Source organism: Anas acuta, chromosome 2 (assembly GCF_963932015.1).
Source record: "Anas acuta chromosome 2, bAnaAcu1.1, whole genome shotgun sequence".
Lineage (NCBI taxonomy): Eukaryota > Metazoa > Chordata > Aves > Anseriformes > Anatidae > Anas > Anas acuta.
In genome coordinates, this window is record NC_088980.1 from 67,995,888 (window position 1) to 68,016,306 (window position 20,419).

The following is a 20,419-nucleotide window of genomic DNA, read 5'->3' on the forward strand; positions in this document are numbered from 1 at the left end:
TTTTCAGAAAATAGAAATATATACATATATATATATGGGAAAATCAATCTGCACAGCATCTGCACAGCCCTTTGATTTGTGTGCTATTCTGTATTCAGATACCTGTTCACAGGCAGGCAAAAATGGAAAGATGGGGAAGTAAGTTTCCATTCAGATGATAGATAGATATTCTGATGATAGATAAGACTTTTGGAAAACCCTAATAACCCGATATTGTATTTTTACCTCAGTCCATGTTTGTATTTCCTCTCCTCTGGCCTTTTATAAATTTCAAAGTTACATAAACACTTCCCAAGAATGCCCTTCCATCTGCCTGTATGCTAGCTTTGCATGTAAACAGGGATGGCTTGAAATCTGGTCATAAAAGCTCCACCCTGTTTTAGCAGTAACAACCTTATCTCCAGCACTTTTCATTTTACATAGTGAAATAATTTATTTTATTTTTTAATGAAATGGTTTGATGGGAACCATCTCCTATTTAAGAGGTTTTATACTGGTGTTTTATGCCAGTAAGGTTCATTTACTACAGTTTTCATAATCAGAAATGGTGAACCATTAATTTATATGTTGTTTTGCAAGAATCTTCTATATATTTACTAATAAGTAAACATCAAGTTGCCTTTACATTTCTTAATTTAGTTTAATCCATTTGAGTGCTAGATGTTTAGTGGTCATTTTTTTTGTGTGTGTGTTATGTGAATTTGGAAATGGCACTTTTATCCTTTTTCTTCTAAATCAAAAGCATTTGAAGGTGCAGAGGAGAGAGGCAAAGGTTTATTTCTTCTCTGACAAGGTTAAAACCCAATAGCAAGTCAGACAAAAGCCCCAGATCCTCACCCTGGATCTGTTTATTGAAATATTCAGATAGAATCCATTCTCTCTCTAGAGTAAATGATTTCTTTGCTGAAATTATGGTGGCATATGGAGAAGTAAGATATATTACAATAAAACTGATATAAAACAGTTGAATTCAGAAATAGTGGGAAGAGATAATTTTAGTTCACCATGATTTAATTCAATTAAATGCAACAATGTTAACTGCAGACTAAGAAGAATTGCTTGTGCGTGTGCAGGAACACACAAGCATTATTTATTCTCTACTGCATCTCTATCTGCAGAAGAAATTACACCATGGAAAACTGGGCATAGGATGTTTTCATACCACTGGAAAAAGCCACACACTTCACAGACCTCAGTGGAAATTTCACCTGAGTAAGGAGAAACTGTGAGATAACCTGTCATAGATTAGATCCATGGATTTATGTATTATGCTCTTTTTGGACATCAGTGGTGGTGCAAGCCTGTGGACTAACTTGCAAAATGGTGCCTCAAAAGAGGTTGCTACCAGCAGTGAAAATATTAGCTGCTAATTTTTTCTTCAGGAACAAAACATTCCATCCAGACATGTATGCCCATCCTAAGCATTGCCCCAAGCCAGGCAGTGTTCTCTGCAGATGCATGTTCTCCCACAGCTCCAGGAAGCACCTCTTCTTGTTTCCTCCAAGGACCTTAGGTCTCATAGGGGAGAGCAATTTGCCAATTCCCCTTCTCTTACCATTCATGTTGCTCCCTGCCCTCACCTGCAAACAAGGACATCAGTTCACAGTGGCATGCAGGATCTCAAGGACTGTGGACTTTCATAGAGCCATTTCTAAGGTGCCTAAATGCCTTTGTGTTTGCATGTCTATGGGTCTTGCTGGCCATGCCCCAGATCCTCACTCTTGGACCCTGCCTTGTGGAAGGCTACTGAAGGGCCAGTGGCACAACCCCGAGCTCCCTCCTGGGGCAGACTGGCCCTGCAGCTGCAGGACAGCAGGCTGTGGCAGATGCATGTTCACCATGGTGATGGGAATGGGTCTAACATGGGGATGTTGGGGAGACTCCTTTTCAAAACTCTTCTGTTTCAGCCTGACTGCCTGTTCCTAATCATCAGTTCCCCTGTATAAGTCATGCTCCCAGCATCCGCTGGGATGAAAATGAAAGCCCACAGGCATTTGTATGAGTGCTTGGCACACTGGCATAGAGTAACAGGAAGAGATTTGGCAAATATTTCTGTATAGATTCAGCAGAAAGAAATTGCTTATTTGGTAGATATATTTTATTAGACTGTGCAAGCCAAGATGTGTCCTGCCTTGGTCAGACACTTGATGTTCAGGTGTGAGGACTCCCAGAATGAATCTTACAACCTCAGGCTTTGTAGCATACAACTGTGTGACCAAATCCCTCTTTTTATTCATTGTATGTTTGGATCATGGAATGGCATAAACATCCAGCTCCTGTAACTCTGAGCAAAGGGATGCTTTCAGTCCTAAGGAGTGATTTTGCAATCTAAGACTAGGATGAGAGTTTACAGCAAATGAAGAATAACAGTGAGCAGAAAACAAACAAATGAATTTTTAATAGTCAGTCTGACTACTCTTACGTCAGCTGCCTGACCACTGTCTGTTCATAGACAGGCTGGTAGAAGAGGGCATACTGTTGAGTCAATTAAAAAAAAAAAAAAAAGAATAAGTCTGAGAAACAAGGGAGAAACTGAAGGGGATGTTGTGATACAGCAGTGATTGCAGCTGCTTATGCCTTGGTATTGCTCAATAATACAGGTAATTGTCTTTGATCGTATCCTTGTAACCACCACCTTTAATTTGTTGCACAGAGGTTACTATCTAGCACCCAGCTAGCCAAATGAAATGTATGGCTTGATTAAGGATCTCTTTTGTCAGTAATTTGTGCCTAATGCTTTTAGCTTTCCCACGGGCTGTTATAGAAAATGGTAAATCTGGTTTAAATGAAACCTGATACTGTTAATGGTTTAATAGCAGCTGCCACAGGGTTATGGCATTTTTCAACAGATCCTTCTGTTACATTTTAAGCCTACACTAAATCTTAGAATATATTTACATAATTAATATAAAGTACACCTACATAATAATGACAATATTTATAGTTTTAAAATATTTCCTTAAATGTCTTCCTCTGTATTGTCACTATTTAATAATATATAACTTGAAACACAAAAGCATACTATTATAAATAATAATTTTTATTTACCTCATCCAAAAATATCTAGAACATAGCACAACTATAAAAGCATAACACCTCCCAACATAGAAATTATTAATGTAGGTAAATCCCTTAACTGCTTCAGAAAAAGACAGAAATTGTTTCTATTTGGAGACAAATATGTCTATCTGGAGGTCTTGGTCTGAGTTTCAAAAAATGCTGAAGATACATCCTACAAGACACTCAGAAGTTTAAGTACTCAAATCAGACGACACCCTTGAACATCATGGCTTACATGCCAATTCACAAGGAAGAGCAAGAAGGAGCAAAGATTCCTCTTTCCCCGTCTTCACTGTAAAACAGGGTAATGTGAATGGGAAGGCAACTGTACCAAGGCAGACACTGCTAAGAACTTTGAGGACTGAAATAGGAAAAAAAAAAAGTGGAAAATGTAAAAATAATATAACAAAGTCTCTATTACAGAAATATCCAAGACAGTTTAAGCGATTAGGCAAAATTCCAGTTCTCAATTATCCAGAAGAATGTGTAGGATCTACTGGGTCTGGCTGGGATGTTAACTTTCCCTGCAGCAGCCCATACAGTGCTGTGCTCTGCACTTGTAGCTAGAACAGCAGTGGTATCACACCAGCATTGTGTCTGCTGCTGAGCCATGCTGGCACAAGATCAGGACCCTCTCTAACCCTCCTACTAGGGGGTGGGCAAAAAAGTGAGTAAGGAACATCACCTGGGCAGTTGACCTAAACCAACCACAGGGATATTCCATACCATATGATGTCACACTCAACAATAAAAGGTGGAAAAAGGAAGAAGAGGTGAGGGGTGAGTTATTGTGAAAACATCTGTCCTCCCAAACACTGGCTACATGTGTTGAGGCCCTGCTTCAAGGATGTGGTCAAGCATCTCTCATTTGTGGAAAGTAGAGAGTAATTTCTTTCCTCTGAACTTCCACACAGCCTTTACTTGTTTTGTTTTGTTTTGTTTTCCCTTTTCCGCTCTCTTTTCCCCTTACCCTTTTTCCCTTTATTTAAATTGATTAATTAATAATAATCTTTCCTTAATAACTATTTTTCCCTTTAATTAAATTATCCTTATCTCCACCCATGAGTTGTTCTTTCCTTTACTTCTTCCCCTCCTCTTCTAAGGAGGGGGAGTGAGAGAACGGTTGTGGTGGAGTTCAGCTGCCTAGCATGGTAAAACCGCCACAAGGATCAGTAAATGTTCTGATGAGTGAGTGGTGTAGCTGACCTATTGTTCCCCTTCTCTCCAGGTGACTGCCTTTCAGGTCTGGTAGCCGGGGTATGATGGCAGCCACCTTCCGTGTTCCAGATTTTGCATGTTTTTTAGTTGTCCTTTAGAATGAATTAGAACTGCTCAACAGGACTAAGATTAACATGTTAATTAAAGAACAGTTAAAATTGTGGCATAGGATCGGATTCCCTTGTCTTTGCCCTGCTTCATCCTCTACTTCTTCATGGCCATCTACTTCACATCCAATTTTTTCACACAGCAAATCTTATAGAGGGATTTATGTAACTTTATATCAGGATTCTTCACCCCTGATTTTCAAGTCTATGTCATGGGAGTGCAATTACTCCAGGGCCTTAAGGCATTGGTTACACTCTTCAACAGGTCTAAACCTGCTGAGAAGAATAGCTCTGGCTATCTTATAAAAAGTGTAAAGGGTATTAGCAAGTTTTTGGTATGTTTGAGTTTTCCACCTCAGATTCCTTTTTGACTCCATCCTGAGATTCACATGCTTTGCAAGAAGGGCTTCCATGTTTTAAGTTAAAGGAGACTACTATTGTATACCAATATCATTCCCAGAACTGTGTGGAGCATTTATGACTCAGTGAGGAGCAAGCATGTGTTCTCATTAGGTATAAGAGTAGGTGATCAAGTAGGTGAACCCTTCAAAGTTGCTGCAGAACGAACCCAGTGGTGAATCTGAACAAGATTTCAAAGGGACGTCTCATATTCCAACGTTGATTCATTTTTTTTTTTTTTTTAATTTTCTCGGGGCAATGTTATTCTACTACTGGTAAGTAAAGAGACTTTCAGAAAGCCAGGGGAAAAAAGAAACCACAAAATTAGCATGAATAAAGTGCACAGCATTTTCTGTCCGAGTGGGAAATTGTTCAAAGATGTGATTTAGTGGAAAGAGTTTTTCATTGCTTTAGTGTGCAAAATTAATTCAAAGTTATGATGTTTGTAGAGTGTTATATGATAAAAGAAAGATGTTTCCCTTGTGATGTTTTTAAAACAAATAATTATTTTATTTTCCTCCTTTGCTAGGTTCTACCACCTAGAAAGGCTGTGAAGCCAGGCATGGTAGTACTCTTTGAACTCTTCCTTCTTGGTGGAACCTATACTTGGATTGATCGAGAAGTGGGATGGGGGGTTTTTCCCTTATGTGACAACAGTCTGAATGCTTTGGAGGGAAAGTTCAAATGTCCTTTCCTTAGAGGCCATTATGATTCTAAAATTGACCGATTCAAAAAAATTGAATATTTAATTTCTCAAGACTTGGACCATTGGCTGTGCAATCTATACTTTCAGGTTTGTACATAAACATTTCTGTTTTGTTTGTTTAATTGAGAATAAATTCCACATTTTTTCCCCTGTCATCCTTAATCCTTTGTCCTGTTTTCAGCTAAGATAAAGTTAATTTTCCTCCAAGTAGCTGGTATGGTGCTGTGTTTTGGATTTAGGATGAAGATAATGTTGATAATAGGCCGATGTTTTAACTGTTGCAGAACAGTGCTTACACTAAGCCAAGGACTTTTCAGCTTCTCATTCTGCTCTGCCAGTGGTGTGCACCCCCAGCCAGGGGGTGCACAAGAAGCCAGGAGGGGGCAGAACCACACCAGCTGATCCAAACTGGCCAAAGGGATATCCCATAACATATGGTGTCATGCTGAACAATTAATGTGGGGTGACTAGTTGGGGTATGAGGGAGAACCAGTGCTCAGGGATGGGATGGGCATTGGTCAGCAGGTGGTGAGCAATTGCATTGTGCATCACTTGTTTTGTACATATTATTACTGTTATTGTTGTTATTACTATTATTGTTTTATTATTTCTCTTTTTTTTTTTTTTTTCTGTCCTATTAAACTGTCTTTATCTCAACCCACAAGCTTTTACTTTTTTTCCCCCAGTTGTCTCCCCCATCCCATTGTGGAGGGGAAGGTGAGCAAATAGTTGTGTGGGGCTGAACTGCCTGCTGGGTTAAACTACAACATCCTGTCTTCGTAAAAAAAACAGTTTATCAAGCTACCTACTAGACATATAAAGAAAATGAACATCAAATACATCTCCAACTCTCACCTGAAATTAATGATTTTTCAAAGCCAGATTGTATTTGAAATGCTGAAATACTGTTTGTAGTCCTGGATCAAAAAATAAGACAAAGTTAAAATTCTGAGTTTAAAATTCTGAGTTTAAGCCTGTCACCAGTATATGTGAATTGGCACCACAGTTTTAGTGAATCTCAGAGGTGCTTTTGCAGTTATACATGGCTACAAAATAAAAGAGTGTGGTTTATGATATCATTGCATTTGTATGCCTGGGATCCCTAGCTACCAAGTGGGGATCTGTTGTAGAAACCTTACTTTTGAATAGGTTTTTGTCCAAACATACATAATTATTATTATTATTTTTTTAATAACTGCTTTAAATAGGCCTGAATTAAGAACTCTTTTTCAGTGGAAGCTTTGTTTCTGGAATTGTAAATTAACTGTGTTGTTTGTAATTGAAATATGTTCCCACATTTGGAATCCTAATGAGACCTCAAACTTATACCTCTTTTATAGTTGTTTCTGGATCAGGAAAAAGTAGTTACCAAAAGTGGTGAATTTTGAAAGTATCTTAATTATAACATGGGTTCCTTAAAATAAAGTGTACTTATTCGTTCTGCATTTTTTGTAAAGGTGTTTTTAGGGTAATCTTCATTTTTAGATATACTAAGGAATTGAAAATAACTTCAGAATCATGTAAAGCAACAAGAGTTTAAAGTTTAAGAGCAAAAGAATACATCAGACAAGCTAGGAAAGGGCAAGAGAAGAGTCAAAGTAGTTGAAATGGGGTAAAAAAACTCAGAAAATGAGTCTTTCAACACAATGCATAATCCTCATGGCTGGGATGATTTAACAAGCCAGGGAATCTATACTTTCCTAGATGATTTGGACAATGAGTCACCTCCATTTACGGGGTGTCCACCTTAGTCTGTGTGTAAAGGAAATGCATACAGGAAACTGATATGACAGCAGAGTGTAGTAAATGGAGTATGGAGAAGCAAGAACATTCTAAAATGCTCATACCAGTGGACTGCTAGAGTTCACAAATAGTGTATGCTTTTATGTTTTGGCTTTGTGGAATATTGAACTGATTATGTGTTTTGCTTTTTTTTTTTTTTTTTTCCTTAATAGATGATTAAACTACCACAGGATTCAGATAAGCAGAATAAACATGATGTGCATCTTCATCTCCCACCTGAACTTCCCATGTATTCCAGTACTGCTGAAAAGAATGGTGCTTCAGAGAAGGTTAAGTGTCATGGACCACAAGGTGATGATTTCAAACTTTAACATTTAAATTCAGGCTTTTATTGGAGCAACCCTTCATTTCATTTCAATATTAGCTAGTTGTTAGTGTTCTTGTCAAGCTAGATTTTCCTCATTCAGGTATTGGTCCAACATGCGTTATAGCAGGAATGGTGATTCTTTTTTATTAAGATTGCTTAATTTTGTTTTCAGTTGTGAGCAATTTAAACCACCCTCATTGCTGAAGATGAAACTTTCCATGCTGACTTCTGCTTGAGGCTGAATAATGCTTGGAAAGTCACAGTAATAATAGTTCAGCTGGTTTTGACAACAGGCTTACAGGATTCTTTTTTTTTTTAATAATACTTTATGTCTAATTATTTTTGGAAGAACTCTAGCACCTCCCTGGGCAAGAATAGGGACTTCAAGTTTGACAAGGAGATAGCTCTAGTGTTATAGTCATGCCTTATGCTATTCCTATGAAATTTTATTAAGATTCAGTCAAGTGGTAACCCAGAGGAAAGCCAAATTATCATTTGCTTATGTGGAGCAGACCTCCCCAGAAGCTTCCTTGCAAAACTTCTAAATGTTCCCGTTAGACTGAACATCCTCTCTGGCCTCAGTGAGTCTTCTGAGGTAGCTAAGTTGAAGACATAATTAACCATATTGTGATGGCCCTTCCCAAATTAGTTATCCTCTTCCCTTAAGAATGCAGAATTGGAAAGAATGGGAGGACACTGCCATTGGGTTTTCTCTTTCAGTGTGTGGGATCTGACTGCAAAGCTGGAAGGGACAATAAGAATTATTTTCTGGCATACAGACATGCTTATGTTCCCTCTTGTTTAATGAATTGAAGGATGCAGCCAACCCACAGGTTTTAGGGTCTGTGTGAGTATTATGTGTAGATCTGAAACAGAGATTTAGTTCTTAAAGACAGAGGTTCATCAGGCATTTGATAACAGCAGCAGTGATGCATGATGGAAGACATGGGAGGAGAAAGAGGAGGATGTTGTAAGGAAAGGAGGAGAGCAGATAAGCAGTAATCATTTACTGTGGCACATGAACAGCTCAGGTTGGATGTGTAACATCAGAAGAGTCCAATAGAAATGTTTTCAGACTGTGAGAGATGGTTTAGGAGATAAAGTAAATGAGGTTTGCCCTGCATCACTTTTAGGCTAAGCAGCAACCAAACTGATCAAAAGAGTTTTATGTACCCCGATACCAGAACTACAGCGGTTTAAACATACATCATGAGGATTAAGGTATTTTTGTTGCCTTGAATCTTCTATATGTCTGCTAAGAATCTTCCTTCTCCAGATTCAGAGCAAACCAATGAATAGTAGATCCAGAAGGTGGAGTTGCAGCCAATTTTTCTCAACAGTAAAAAAGAGTTATAAACAAGCTTTTAATAAATCAAAACTCATCCTTACCATTATTTTGTCCTACCATTATTCTTTCCATGTACACAGACACACACATAACAAAGGGGCTGCAACTAAATAGATAACTGTTTTGGAAATGAATAAAAACCTGAGATACTCAGATGCAGAAAGATGTGTTTCTAAGAACTTAGGAAAAGCATTAGTGTATGTCCTATTTGACATGCAGACCTCTGAAATATGCTGATAAGCTGATCATGGAAGATCTGCAATTTCCATGCCACACAGATTTACATTAACAAAATTCCATGAGTAATTTCTGATATTGTTTATATTTATTTATTTTTCTTGGAACCTTCTTTAAAGATATTATTAGCTGCTAATATCCCCCATGGGTTTGCTTTTTAATGTATCTATGCAGTGCTACAGTATGCTGTTTCTGCTGGTGATATGTTGCTAAGAGATTTAATAATGGGTAAACAAACACAACATGTGGTAATCCATTTCAAATTAAAAGTTTATTAAACGCTAGCTTGATGACTTTCTGGCTATTTACAATTAAAGGAATGAACCTTAGGGAACTGGAGATCACGTGGTGAAAAATCACGACTTCAACATTTCCAACAGAAAGATGTGTTTATGATCTGTGGCAAGCTGTCGCACATTGATATGCTCTATAAATACTATATTATATCTGTTAAAACACCAAAAGCAGGGGAAAAAAAAAAAAAAAAAAAGCAGCTCTGTTAATGTGACATTAAGGTTGAGACACAAACCAGAAAAAGCAAGAACAGTCTAAATGAAGACTGGTGCTTTGTAACTCACTCTATTGCAGTAGTCTAAATAGTGAGTTAGTGAGTGATCTTACATATCAATGCCATATGTGGTGCTGCAACATATAAGCAAAATAGAGCAGGTTAGAAGATGGTGTTTTATCCTTCGCTTCAAATTTGTCTTGGTTATATAAGTTTAGGACAGAACCTTCATATTATTTCCACTGACTCCAGGCTACATTATTCTTTTAAACCGTAGATCTTTATTGAGCTAGGTATGGCTCTTTCCTCCTACACAGGAACTCTCTTTCAATGCACACTGTAGGGGAATGCTACCTAATGCTCTCTATAGCTTCCATTTTACCTTCCTTTTAGGTTATGAATGTGCATTATCACATCCAGTGCATGCCTTTAGTCCAAACCACATCTTTTCTCCATTCTTCTGAAGTGTTATTCCTTGTAAGGTTCGTGGAAGAGGACAGCTTCTGCTTCCATTGTCACCATTCTCTGCTGTTTTTAAGAAAAGTTTCTGTTATTTTTAGTCTATTGCCCCATTACAGGCTCAACAGGCTCTGTCAATAAATAGATGACAATTTCTGCCTGGAATTCATTAGCTATTGTTGTGTGTTTGGAAGGCAGCAACAACTCTAATAACATAGGTATGAAAATTTGATGCAACTAGCAGAAGTTGATGCAACTAGGTTTGGATATAAATAAGTAAGTATTCTAAATGCAAGAAAACCTCTTTAGAATCAATCTCCATATAAAACATTAGACATAAACATTCTTGAAGAGACTGCTCTTTATCAAAGCAAAATCCACAGCTAGATCTCTGTTGACTTTAGCATCCATAGAAGAGGGGATTCACATGTGTAAAAGGCCAGTGTAATTCAGTTGCATTCAGAAGAGTGTTAGCTCTTTCAGCCTCAGCAAAGTATCTGGACAGAACTTTCATATCTGTTCTCTAGTTCAAACAACTTTAGATCAGACCCATTTAGGAAGTTTTACTCTACACCTGTTGGGAACATTCTTCCAGTTACATGCTTTGCTATCTGTGCTGTTCTTCTGGCTTGTAAAATTAAAGGAAAACCCACTTCATTCTAGTCAGTTACTCACATCTCTTTAAAATTGGCTAGTTTGAAGTTTTGGTGTTATGCTCAGCACTGAACTAGTACATAATGATTTGTATTCAAGACCTCAAAAGGGTGCTTAGAAGGGAGAAGGTGGAAGAGTGGCTGAGGAGGAGTAAGATACTAGAATAGCTTTTTCAGTGCAATGTTGTGTGCTGTTTTTGGCCAAGTTACAGTAAAAATCACTACCTGGAGCTAAGCACTTATGACAAATGGTACATCTTTTTAAGCAGAATCTTGAAAGTTTCACAACTGTGTGGAACCAGGAGGGGAGTTTTGCATTGTGTTCCTAAGCCACGGCTGCCATTGTGGATGCCCTTGCTTTGAAACCACATAGGACTGCAGGCTGGGAGTTTGCCTTTACTGAAAGCTAAGGGAAATAAGTGCTATGTGAATGTTTGCTCTAGCCTGTCAGTGTTAGAGCTGAGGCCAAGGTTTTCAAGGAAAATGTTTGAAGGTAGCTGAGTTGTTTTGGTCTCAGCAGCAGGATGATCTCGCTGTAGTAGAGCTATGATACAGGCTATATTAGCCTGGGTAATGTTACGTTAGCACGATTGCACTACTCGTGTTATCTGGGTTGGCAGAGACGTTTGTTGCTGCTGTTTTGCAGGGTGGATGTATCACATGGAAGGACTCCCACTGCCTCATCATTCTTTGGACTAGATCCTTATGAAGGCAACATGCATGTTTTCTAGGCATCTGTAGTATTTTCTCTCCAAGAAGTCTGCTTGTCCCTCATTCCCCCTGCTCTACTACACTTCGGGAAGATAAATAAAAAGCAACTTAACTCTTCAAGAATGGTTTTAAGGACATTTATTTTCACTAACATATAATGAAAAAACAGCTCATTCTTTTCCTAAATTTTATATACTCCCCTTCAAGGTTTGCTATCTTATGGCTGGCTCATGTGTAACGTGAATCAACCAGAAGAAAACTTAATGCAGCTGATTTTTTTTTTTTTTTCGGTTCCCAAACAACAAGCATATAATGGAAATAAATATTATGAAGTAGAATCATTTTAATTTATACAATTTATCAATTTAAAATACATTATAGAGCATTTTTTCAGTATTTCTTCCTACTTTTTGCTTGCCTGGCTGTTGAAAGCAGCATTGCTTTCTATCATTTGGCTTTGGCAGTCCCTGAAATACACTGGAGTTGTAAAGCTTTAAACAGTTGCGCAGGTCTTTAATTGTAAATTAGTTTTGACAGAGCTGCTAGGCAAAGGCCTGGCCCATACCGTCATGATGCTAGCTGACAACCCCTTACTGCTCCTGGAGCAACGAAACATGTGGAAGGAATTGTTCTTCTACATTTCGCAGCTTGTCATTTCCTCTGCAGGGCAACCTCTGACCTCCCTGAAAGATCCTGACACCCATAAGGGAAGTATTCCCACTGTTGTAAAGGAAGTGGAAAAGCAGTTTAATGCTGAAAAAGGAGGAGAAGCGTGTGCACCAGAAGAAACTGGGAGGAAAATGGAAGAGCTTAAAATGCTTCCAGCAGGTTAGGACTTTTATTGCATCATTTAATTTACTCAAAGTTTGCAAATAGATCTGTTTGGCATGTGTGTAAATACCCTCATCTCCCTTCCCCTTGCTCTGTGATATCATCTCATAATTATTTCACTAGGCAAAGGAAGTGATGGAAGAGTTTAAGTCGATTCTGAGGGATCAAAAGCAGCTTAGGCAAGAAGGTACAGAAGTGGTGGGCTCCTCTGTCTAAAATGTATTAGTAGGCCAAATGTGTTAGCAATTACAAGGTGTGTGTGGAGTGTACTGACAACATTAAATTATGGCTGGTGTTTCTGTGATGTTTTTACATCCTTTCATTTTATTTGTTCACTTATATCCATGGATTACATGTTGTTAGATGCTTGGGGAGTATTTATTCTTCCTGCAACATTTTTAATAGCAATATCCTTTATTAATTGTGCTGAAATACAGTAGGAGTGCTTGTCTGTATTGACATCAGGTAGCATTTGTTTCTGGGACGTGGGATTTCTTTTGAAGGTGAAAGTCTTGCAAATTACACTGTTCTTTTTATCCCAGGTAAATTGTGTTTCTGAGAATTAGGAAGTATAACTCCTAGGTCCTATGTTAAGCTCAGATGCTAGCATGATGTCCAGAGACAGATTCACCATAGGACAAGCTAAAGGAGGGGTTGCCCCCATAATTAGGGTCTGCAGTTGTACCCAGCACTTGGGGCTCTCCTACCTACTGCAAGGGTCAGCTTTTATTTTAGGGAATGGATGATTCTCACTCCCTTGAAGTGCAGAGAAAGCTAAATGTGCAAGTGACAATAAATGAATCCTGACACTTGAAAGAAAAGTGCGGTTCTCCTTTTACAGCAGGACGTTATGGTAGGCCATTTTAGACACTGAACAGAAAAAAAAAAAAAAAAAAAAAAAAGAGGTAAGAAATAGCTACCTGAGGGTTCCTGCATAAGCAATAGTTCTTGGTATTTTTCAAATCTGTGGTCTTCACAGAACTACACAGTAGACATTTGGATGGTGGTTTTAAGCCAGTATTCATGGCAGTTTTCCTTTTAGAGCAACCCCCAAAACAATTCAAAATCATTTCTCTGGAGGTGTTTGTTGACTGACCAATAAGACTAGGACTCTGTGTCTGCTCTTATGAGCACATGAGTTGAATAGCTCATGTTAAGTTGGTACAAGCAGAGGTAAGAGCTTGCATGGCATTGATTAGTAAGGACTTATAACGACTGTGCATTGATACTGACCACCATAGATGCATAAGAAGGAGAATACAGAGTTAATGACAATTTCTGCTAAAGGGTGTTGGTGACAAATATTAACCAGGTTATGGAAAAATTGTAACTAAAATTTCAGTACACCTCATAATAAGACCAACACTTTGTTAACATGTCTTTTCTGGATGTTGTTCCTTCAAAGAATATAATCACAGCTCTAACTTAGACCTTTTTTCCCCATGTTTTTACTTTGGGGAAATTTACATGGAAATTCATTCAGTTCATGTGCACATTAGTTGCGCAAAGCAGCTTAGAGCACTCACAGTATTTTAATACAAATAACCTGTATGAACATAATTATATTAAATAATATCTAATGGTATTTTGACATTTGCTTTTTTATCTGGTTTATATTTTTTTTGAAGACTTATTCTCCTTGGCAACATTTGGATGGGTCTACATTTAGAATGTATGTCTCATAAAGCAATTAATTTTTGTGCAGGTAGACAGCTATTCCTTCTGCTCTCTTCTGCCTATCCCCATCACCAATGTTTACCTAGGTCTAAAACTACAATGTCAAAATTTTATTCAACTTAGTTATGTGGAATTTAGTAGATGTCCAATGTTAAATAAAACATTTTAGGGCTCATATTTTCAATTCAAGGTCTCTTTACAAATACCCTGAAACAATGTATTTAAAGAAGTGGTCTGATTTTGAAAGGTACTAAATTACAATGACTTTGATTGAAGTAAGACTAAGAAATTGTTTTGCGTAATTAGAGGATCTTACTCAGTATACTCTGTAAGAAGAAATACTACAATCACATACAGAGAATTAAAAAAAAAGATCTGGTATAATAAGGGAGTCTACCTGAATTTCCAGCAGACCTCCAAAGGCATCCCTGGATTTGCAACAGGCAAAAATTATTTTCGTTCATCTTTATTCACATATCAACAGATTTTTTTTTTCTTGAAGAGCTCAATTTATGATGTTTGATAAGACTATTACATGTTAATTTAATTCAAAACTTTGGTTTCAAAAGTTCCATTTGTTTTATGATGGAGGATTGTCAGTAATGTAACCAGTAAACTCAATATCTGCACTCAGAACTAGAGAGGGGAAAATGTTTCACTTTGAAATCCTCCAAAAAGTTATGCAGAATCATGTGTAAACTAGGATTTATAGTCTATCTAATGTTTAATTTCAACATCATTTTCCTGCCCATCAATGCTCACCCCAACAGGCAGTGCCTCCCCAGCCTTCCTCTCAACTGAAGCCTAATTTATTTTTTTCATAGTCCCCAATTACACATGTACCACAGTAAAAATCCTAGAAACGTGTTAAATAATTGTTACAAATATTGTTAGTCAACCTGTGACAGAAAGCTTTCTGTTCATGTTCTGTTTTTCCTTCATTCCAATGCTCTATCACCTTTCTATAGCACACCCAGAAGAAATGTTTGGACCCTGATTTTCAAATCTACCAGCTCAGAAATATTCTTTTGTTTAATGTCTGTTTTCAAAAATAAACCAAATATTGTCTGAGAATATTTAAGAACTTCAATTTGAAACTCCCTCCATGTCTGTGAAAAAAACATTGCAAGTGAATTGTGTCCTTTCATGATATCAAAAAACATTTGTCTGAACAAAGCTTCAGAATAACACCTAAGAAAGGGAGGCACTCAGTCCTCAGTGCTCTTGCAGATAATACTCAGCATTGTATTCAGAACATATTAAGTTGTCCCCTCCATATAAAAACAAACAAACAAAGACACAAACAGAGACACAGCGTCATTGTACTTTTGTTATTATGTTTGGACAGAAAGAGTTTATTTTTTAAAACAGACTTGTGTAAGTGAGAAATGGTTCTGTTGAGAGGATTGTTCTGTTGAGAATACTCACAGATACTTCTGAAACAATTTTTTGAAAATCATTGAGTCTTCCTTGTAGTATTTCTCATTATGCTGTAACATGATGCTTTTTCTAACATGCTGGTTACATCTCCATAACCATTGCATGCAGATGCAAAAGTAATAACCTAAAATAAAAGCCCCCAGAGCTGTTCTCATTGGTAGTTCCTCATGGGTGCCACATTCAAGGGAAGGATGTTTTAAAATGAAGGTTACTTGCCCTTCATACTTTGTACAGGCAGAGACTGAGGTGGCTGAACCTTCTCTTTCTCTGATGATTTTTTTTTACTCTAAGTGGGACTGTGTAAAGGATTGGGTGATTCTTGCAGATAGGATTAAATTCAACTCCCACTTACAGTTGTGCAATCAATATAATCCACATTCTTTTCTTTTTCCAATTCTTACCACGTCGATTGATTCCCAAAGGGCAGGGTGTAACTGAGGAGAGAGTCCCGATTGACTTTTCATGTTGTTCTGTAATTCAGCCAAGTTGGAGATTTGTGTGTCTGCTGCCCCACTCCTGGGTGGCACCATTGTAAAATTCTTACCCCCTGACTAAAAAAGAAGTTGTGGCCATCTGAAGGGAGTGCATTTATCCTTCTCTGACTATAAAAGTCAGAAATATTTCCTGTCAAACCATCATAAGCTAATTTCCTAGCTTGTGACTGTCCTGTTTCTTTTTGTTCACCTTTTTAAAAATTGAGTGTTTAAAAATGCTCATTTTCATGGTGATAACAATTTCAGTAGAAAGAACAACTGAATTTCTAAACATCTTGTCCGATATTCAAACAGGATAGAGGAGACTCAGATCCAAATTACTTTCTTGTTCTCTTCAATTTTGACTTCTGCAGGTCTCTTCCCACCCCTGAATATCTCAAAATTTCACAGTAAATTATCTATATGTATCCTTTAAAACATTCATAGTACAGACAATTTTTCCCATTCCGTTCCAATCCCAGTTCACAAAGGATGTATCTAACTTTTAGGTTTTAGGGCAATTTTGAAGCAAATGTCCTGCTCCACTTGCTGCTCTCTGGTTCACTTTGCAGAGTAATCTCAAGATCAGAGGGTCTGGACTCCGTTAAGATGAAGCTAAGCAACAGGGTGCACTTTGGGATTATGCATCAGGTAGGACAATTAGGTCCATCAATTTCCAGGATGAGACTAGTGCAAACATGAAAGAAACCCTTCAACACACAGTAGGATCCTCAAAGCTTACTGTGGTCCTCGGAATTGCCACTTTCACTCCACAGACCCACTCTTATTGCACCACAGTACTTGTTACAGAAGACATAACCAAAAAGGGTAAATTCCAAACTTGATGTAGGTGATTAAAACATTTACATTATACTCTCCAGGGGCTGAGAGGCAGTAAGACACCCTCCATGATTAAGAGTCATGCTAATACTCTCAACTATTGCCCCTAAAAGGCTTATGCTGAGAAAAGTGGTTGCATAGCATTAATGTTTTAGTTTCCAACTTTCCATCCTGTTTATAAAATGTAGTTCCCAGCTGAACTCATGGACTTGTCACAGGTGACATATTCATTGCATCTCATATCAGATGTGAGCTATGTAGCATCTAAATTCTTTTTTGGGTGGACTTAATATAACCAAGAAATAAGATCGCCCTCTTTCCCAGTCTTTCTCAAATCTAGGTGTTATGTTATGCCTATTCCAAAGTGGTGGGTAAAAATGTCAGCTATTTTTTCCTGTTTGCCTTATACAGATGCATATCATCAAAACCATTCTGCTGGAGTTCCTATTAGTACCTGATCACTGATTTAAAGCATTGCGGTTATATTAAGGTTTTTATTGTTTTTGCCAGGTCCTGGTATAATCCCACTTTCCCATTCTTATGTAAATTATCTAATTTATTAACAGAAAGTTTACCTTGTTGTACCTTTATCATAGTTATGATACCTATCTTTGTTCATTCTTACTTGGTGCTATTTTCTCCTCTTCAAATTGTTCATTTTTATCATGAATGGTGTTATGCTCCCTTGTCAGGGAACAAAATGTGTTTTGAGTCAATTTACTAAAATAGTCACTGCTAAGTGCTATATCTGGACAAAGTTGACACCTTTGACATTTTCTAAAATGGCAAAAATAACTGTATTTAAGGTATGATTTATGGGTACTATATATCAAAGCAATTTCTATGTTACTACAGTTTCTGATGCAGTCATCCCAACTCCTTCAATGAAGGAGCTGTTGATAACACAGCTAATTAATGTTTTATTAGTTTTCTGTGGTCAATTTTAAAGAGTCTTAAAAAAAAAAAAAAAAAAAAAAAGCTAAAATGCAATTTAATAATGAAGAACTCTGTGAATCTTTTTTTCTTTCTCAGAACTGCTTTGTTTTGTGCATATGGAAGAAAAAATGTCTACATAGCTCAATTTTATAAGACACATTTCCCCCCACTATGAGCAACTCCTATGATTAAAAAGAAGACTGGAGTCTTTAGATGTCTTTCTGATTGCTGGCCTCTATTAAAATCTTCTTAAAATAATAGATAGGTTTAATTCCTCAAGTCAAAGAAAAATTATATCATCTTAAGTATTTTCCATATTTATTATATTGATGAGACTTGGCTATAGAGAAAAAAAAAGGAAGCAAAATCTCTTGTATTGCAAGTTTTAAATGTACCAGGCTAAGGTTTACTTAATTAGAACCTCCAGGCAATAAAGGAGCCCTTTTTTTAAATTCTGTGAATCTTAATATGCTAAATAATGCAAAGCTTCAACTCTTCAAGCATGAGACACACATCTGGCAGCTTAACATTTAAATTACAGAAAAAAAAAAAAACAAAACACAACACTTCAGTAGTAATTTTCATGAAGAAAAGAGTGGGAAATGTATTACATCTAAATTTAATTTCTTTTTAGATTTTTCATCCTGTCTAATTGTAAGCATTTGCCATCTCCTTTATTTATTTATTTTCATACATTTTTTTTTCTGTACTTTTTATTGATCTTTAATTTGAGCAGCTTCTTACTGTTATAGCATTGAAGAGTTACAAGGTGTTTTTACTTGGCAAAAATTGTTTAGAGAAATCTATGAGGAATTAAAGTAATGAGCTCAGTGGTATAGAAAGAGACGAACATTCAGAGGCTTACAAATAAAATATTAAAAAAAAAAAAGCATGTAATGATTAAATAACAAACTAGAGATCCCATTTCTAAATTTAGAGTACCATTGTTTTCTTTATTCTTTTTATTGTGTGATTTTTATTTTTATTTTTTTGTCCAAGGTAATTATTGCTTTGTTCATTTGCCTGCAAAAACGTTGTCAAAGTTTTCATTATTTCAGCAAGGCTATTTGGGAATTATTTCAGTTACAAACAAAAAAATAAATAAATTGCACAACAAAGAAAACCACAGTAACCATCTTTTCAAAGGTATGCTTATATTTTAGTATGTGTCTGTGGGTTTGTATATGTATCACATGCATGGAATATGTGGAAAGGATTCAAACTATTTGTGCCACATATGTGCAGAAGCGTGACAAAACCCAGTAACTAATTCGTGTAACTTCACTGATTTCAGTAGACATCTTCTTTCACCCCACCTGTAAATCCCCTATGAGTGCTCAGCATATATATACCTGTATATCCATAGATCTACAAACAAACTGTACCATATTTTTATAACGTATATCTACAGCTATAATAGCTAAAGGCAATTATGTTTTTAAGGACACTTGACTGTCTTTTATTTAGGGGGAATTGGAACCAACTGGGAAAAAAAAAAAAGTAATCATTAAGTATATTTTTGGCTTATCTTCTGTGTGCCATAGATTAAGAAATACAATGCAGATATTTATTTCCTCCTCACCATTGCTTGCCATTATGTGAGAGTACATTTGTGTTCATGCTGCAGATCACTGCTTTTCCGTATTTTGACGGACTCACTAACTAAGTAAACGTTGCTTAGAAAACATTAATACTTCAGATCCCCATGCCTCATTTGGTGACATTCTCGATCCACAATCATGGCCATGCAAGAAAACAAACTTTCTTCTCTTTTGAGATGAACATATTCCGGAGTGTTTAAAATATCTTTCACTGTTCTTCTTGAGTCTATTTTTTTTCCTACTTATTCTTTCTCCATGGTATTTATACAGTCATTATTTCCTGCACCACAGTATCTGAAGTCTTCCCTGCATCAGCCTAATGCTTCTGGAAGGTAGGAAAAAACAAACAACCTACTTACAACTAGCACAAATGGGGAAAAATGACCTGCCTGGAGTCATGCAGGACTGTGGTGGAGGAGGGAACAAAACCCAGTTCCTTCCTTTTCAGAGTTTTATCTTATGTACCAATATAAAAATGCACCTTTTCTATTACAGAGAATGATTTTTACCAGGATTGCTCTGGCTATACAGATGATCACTGTGGTATCTTTCAGCTGAAAGAAGAACAAGGAATACGGCACAAGGTACTGGCTTTAGTCTGAGCATCACCATCACCCTGCAAGTGCATGGTGAAACCACTGGAGCTTCCACCTGTGCCATTTAGGAATAAGTTGGGGGTGTTGTTGTTGCTGGGTTTCTTTAACACTGTGGATTTGATTACAGTTACCATAAGGTTTTACGTGGCCAGCAGTATTTCTGTCTCCTGTGTCTGTCTCAGCCAAAACAAAACAAAACAAAACAAACGAACAAAAAAATTTCCAAAGAGGAGTAGGAAAGACCATCCAATAATCAGGCAATAATAATAACAGCTTGATCGAGGCTGCACTGCAAGGTGATATAATTTCAGTGATATTTAAATGCAACATAGATTTACTATGTATATATAAACTTCAAGTCCTCATTTCCTTGTGCAGAAGAACCATCATCAGGTTCTTTTTAGTATTCGTATTCCTTGTAAATTGGTCAAGGACATAATTAATTTGTGAACAAATATTTTGTCAATACAAGATACCATGAAATCACATATGTATTGTGACAACACCTC

General features: G+C 37.0%; 1 protein-coding gene across 1 annotated transcript in view; it reads left to right on the forward strand.

Moving 5' to 3' along the window:
• The window catches only part of LOC137851573 (uncharacterized), a 37,959-nt gene that overhangs the window by 13,834 nt on the left and 3,706 nt on the right, over window positions 1-20,419 (forward strand). The window contains exons 5-8 of the mRNA XM_068672819.1: window positions 5,314-5,577; window positions 7,446-7,584; window positions 12,183-12,344; window positions 19,810-19,898. Of these exons, the coding sequence (XP_068528920.1) occupies window positions 5,314-5,577; window positions 7,446-7,584; window positions 12,183-12,344; window positions 19,810-19,898 (654 nt within the window). The remainder of the gene's footprint in view (window positions 1-5,313; window positions 5,578-7,445; window positions 7,585-12,182; window positions 12,345-19,809; window positions 19,899-20,419) is intronic.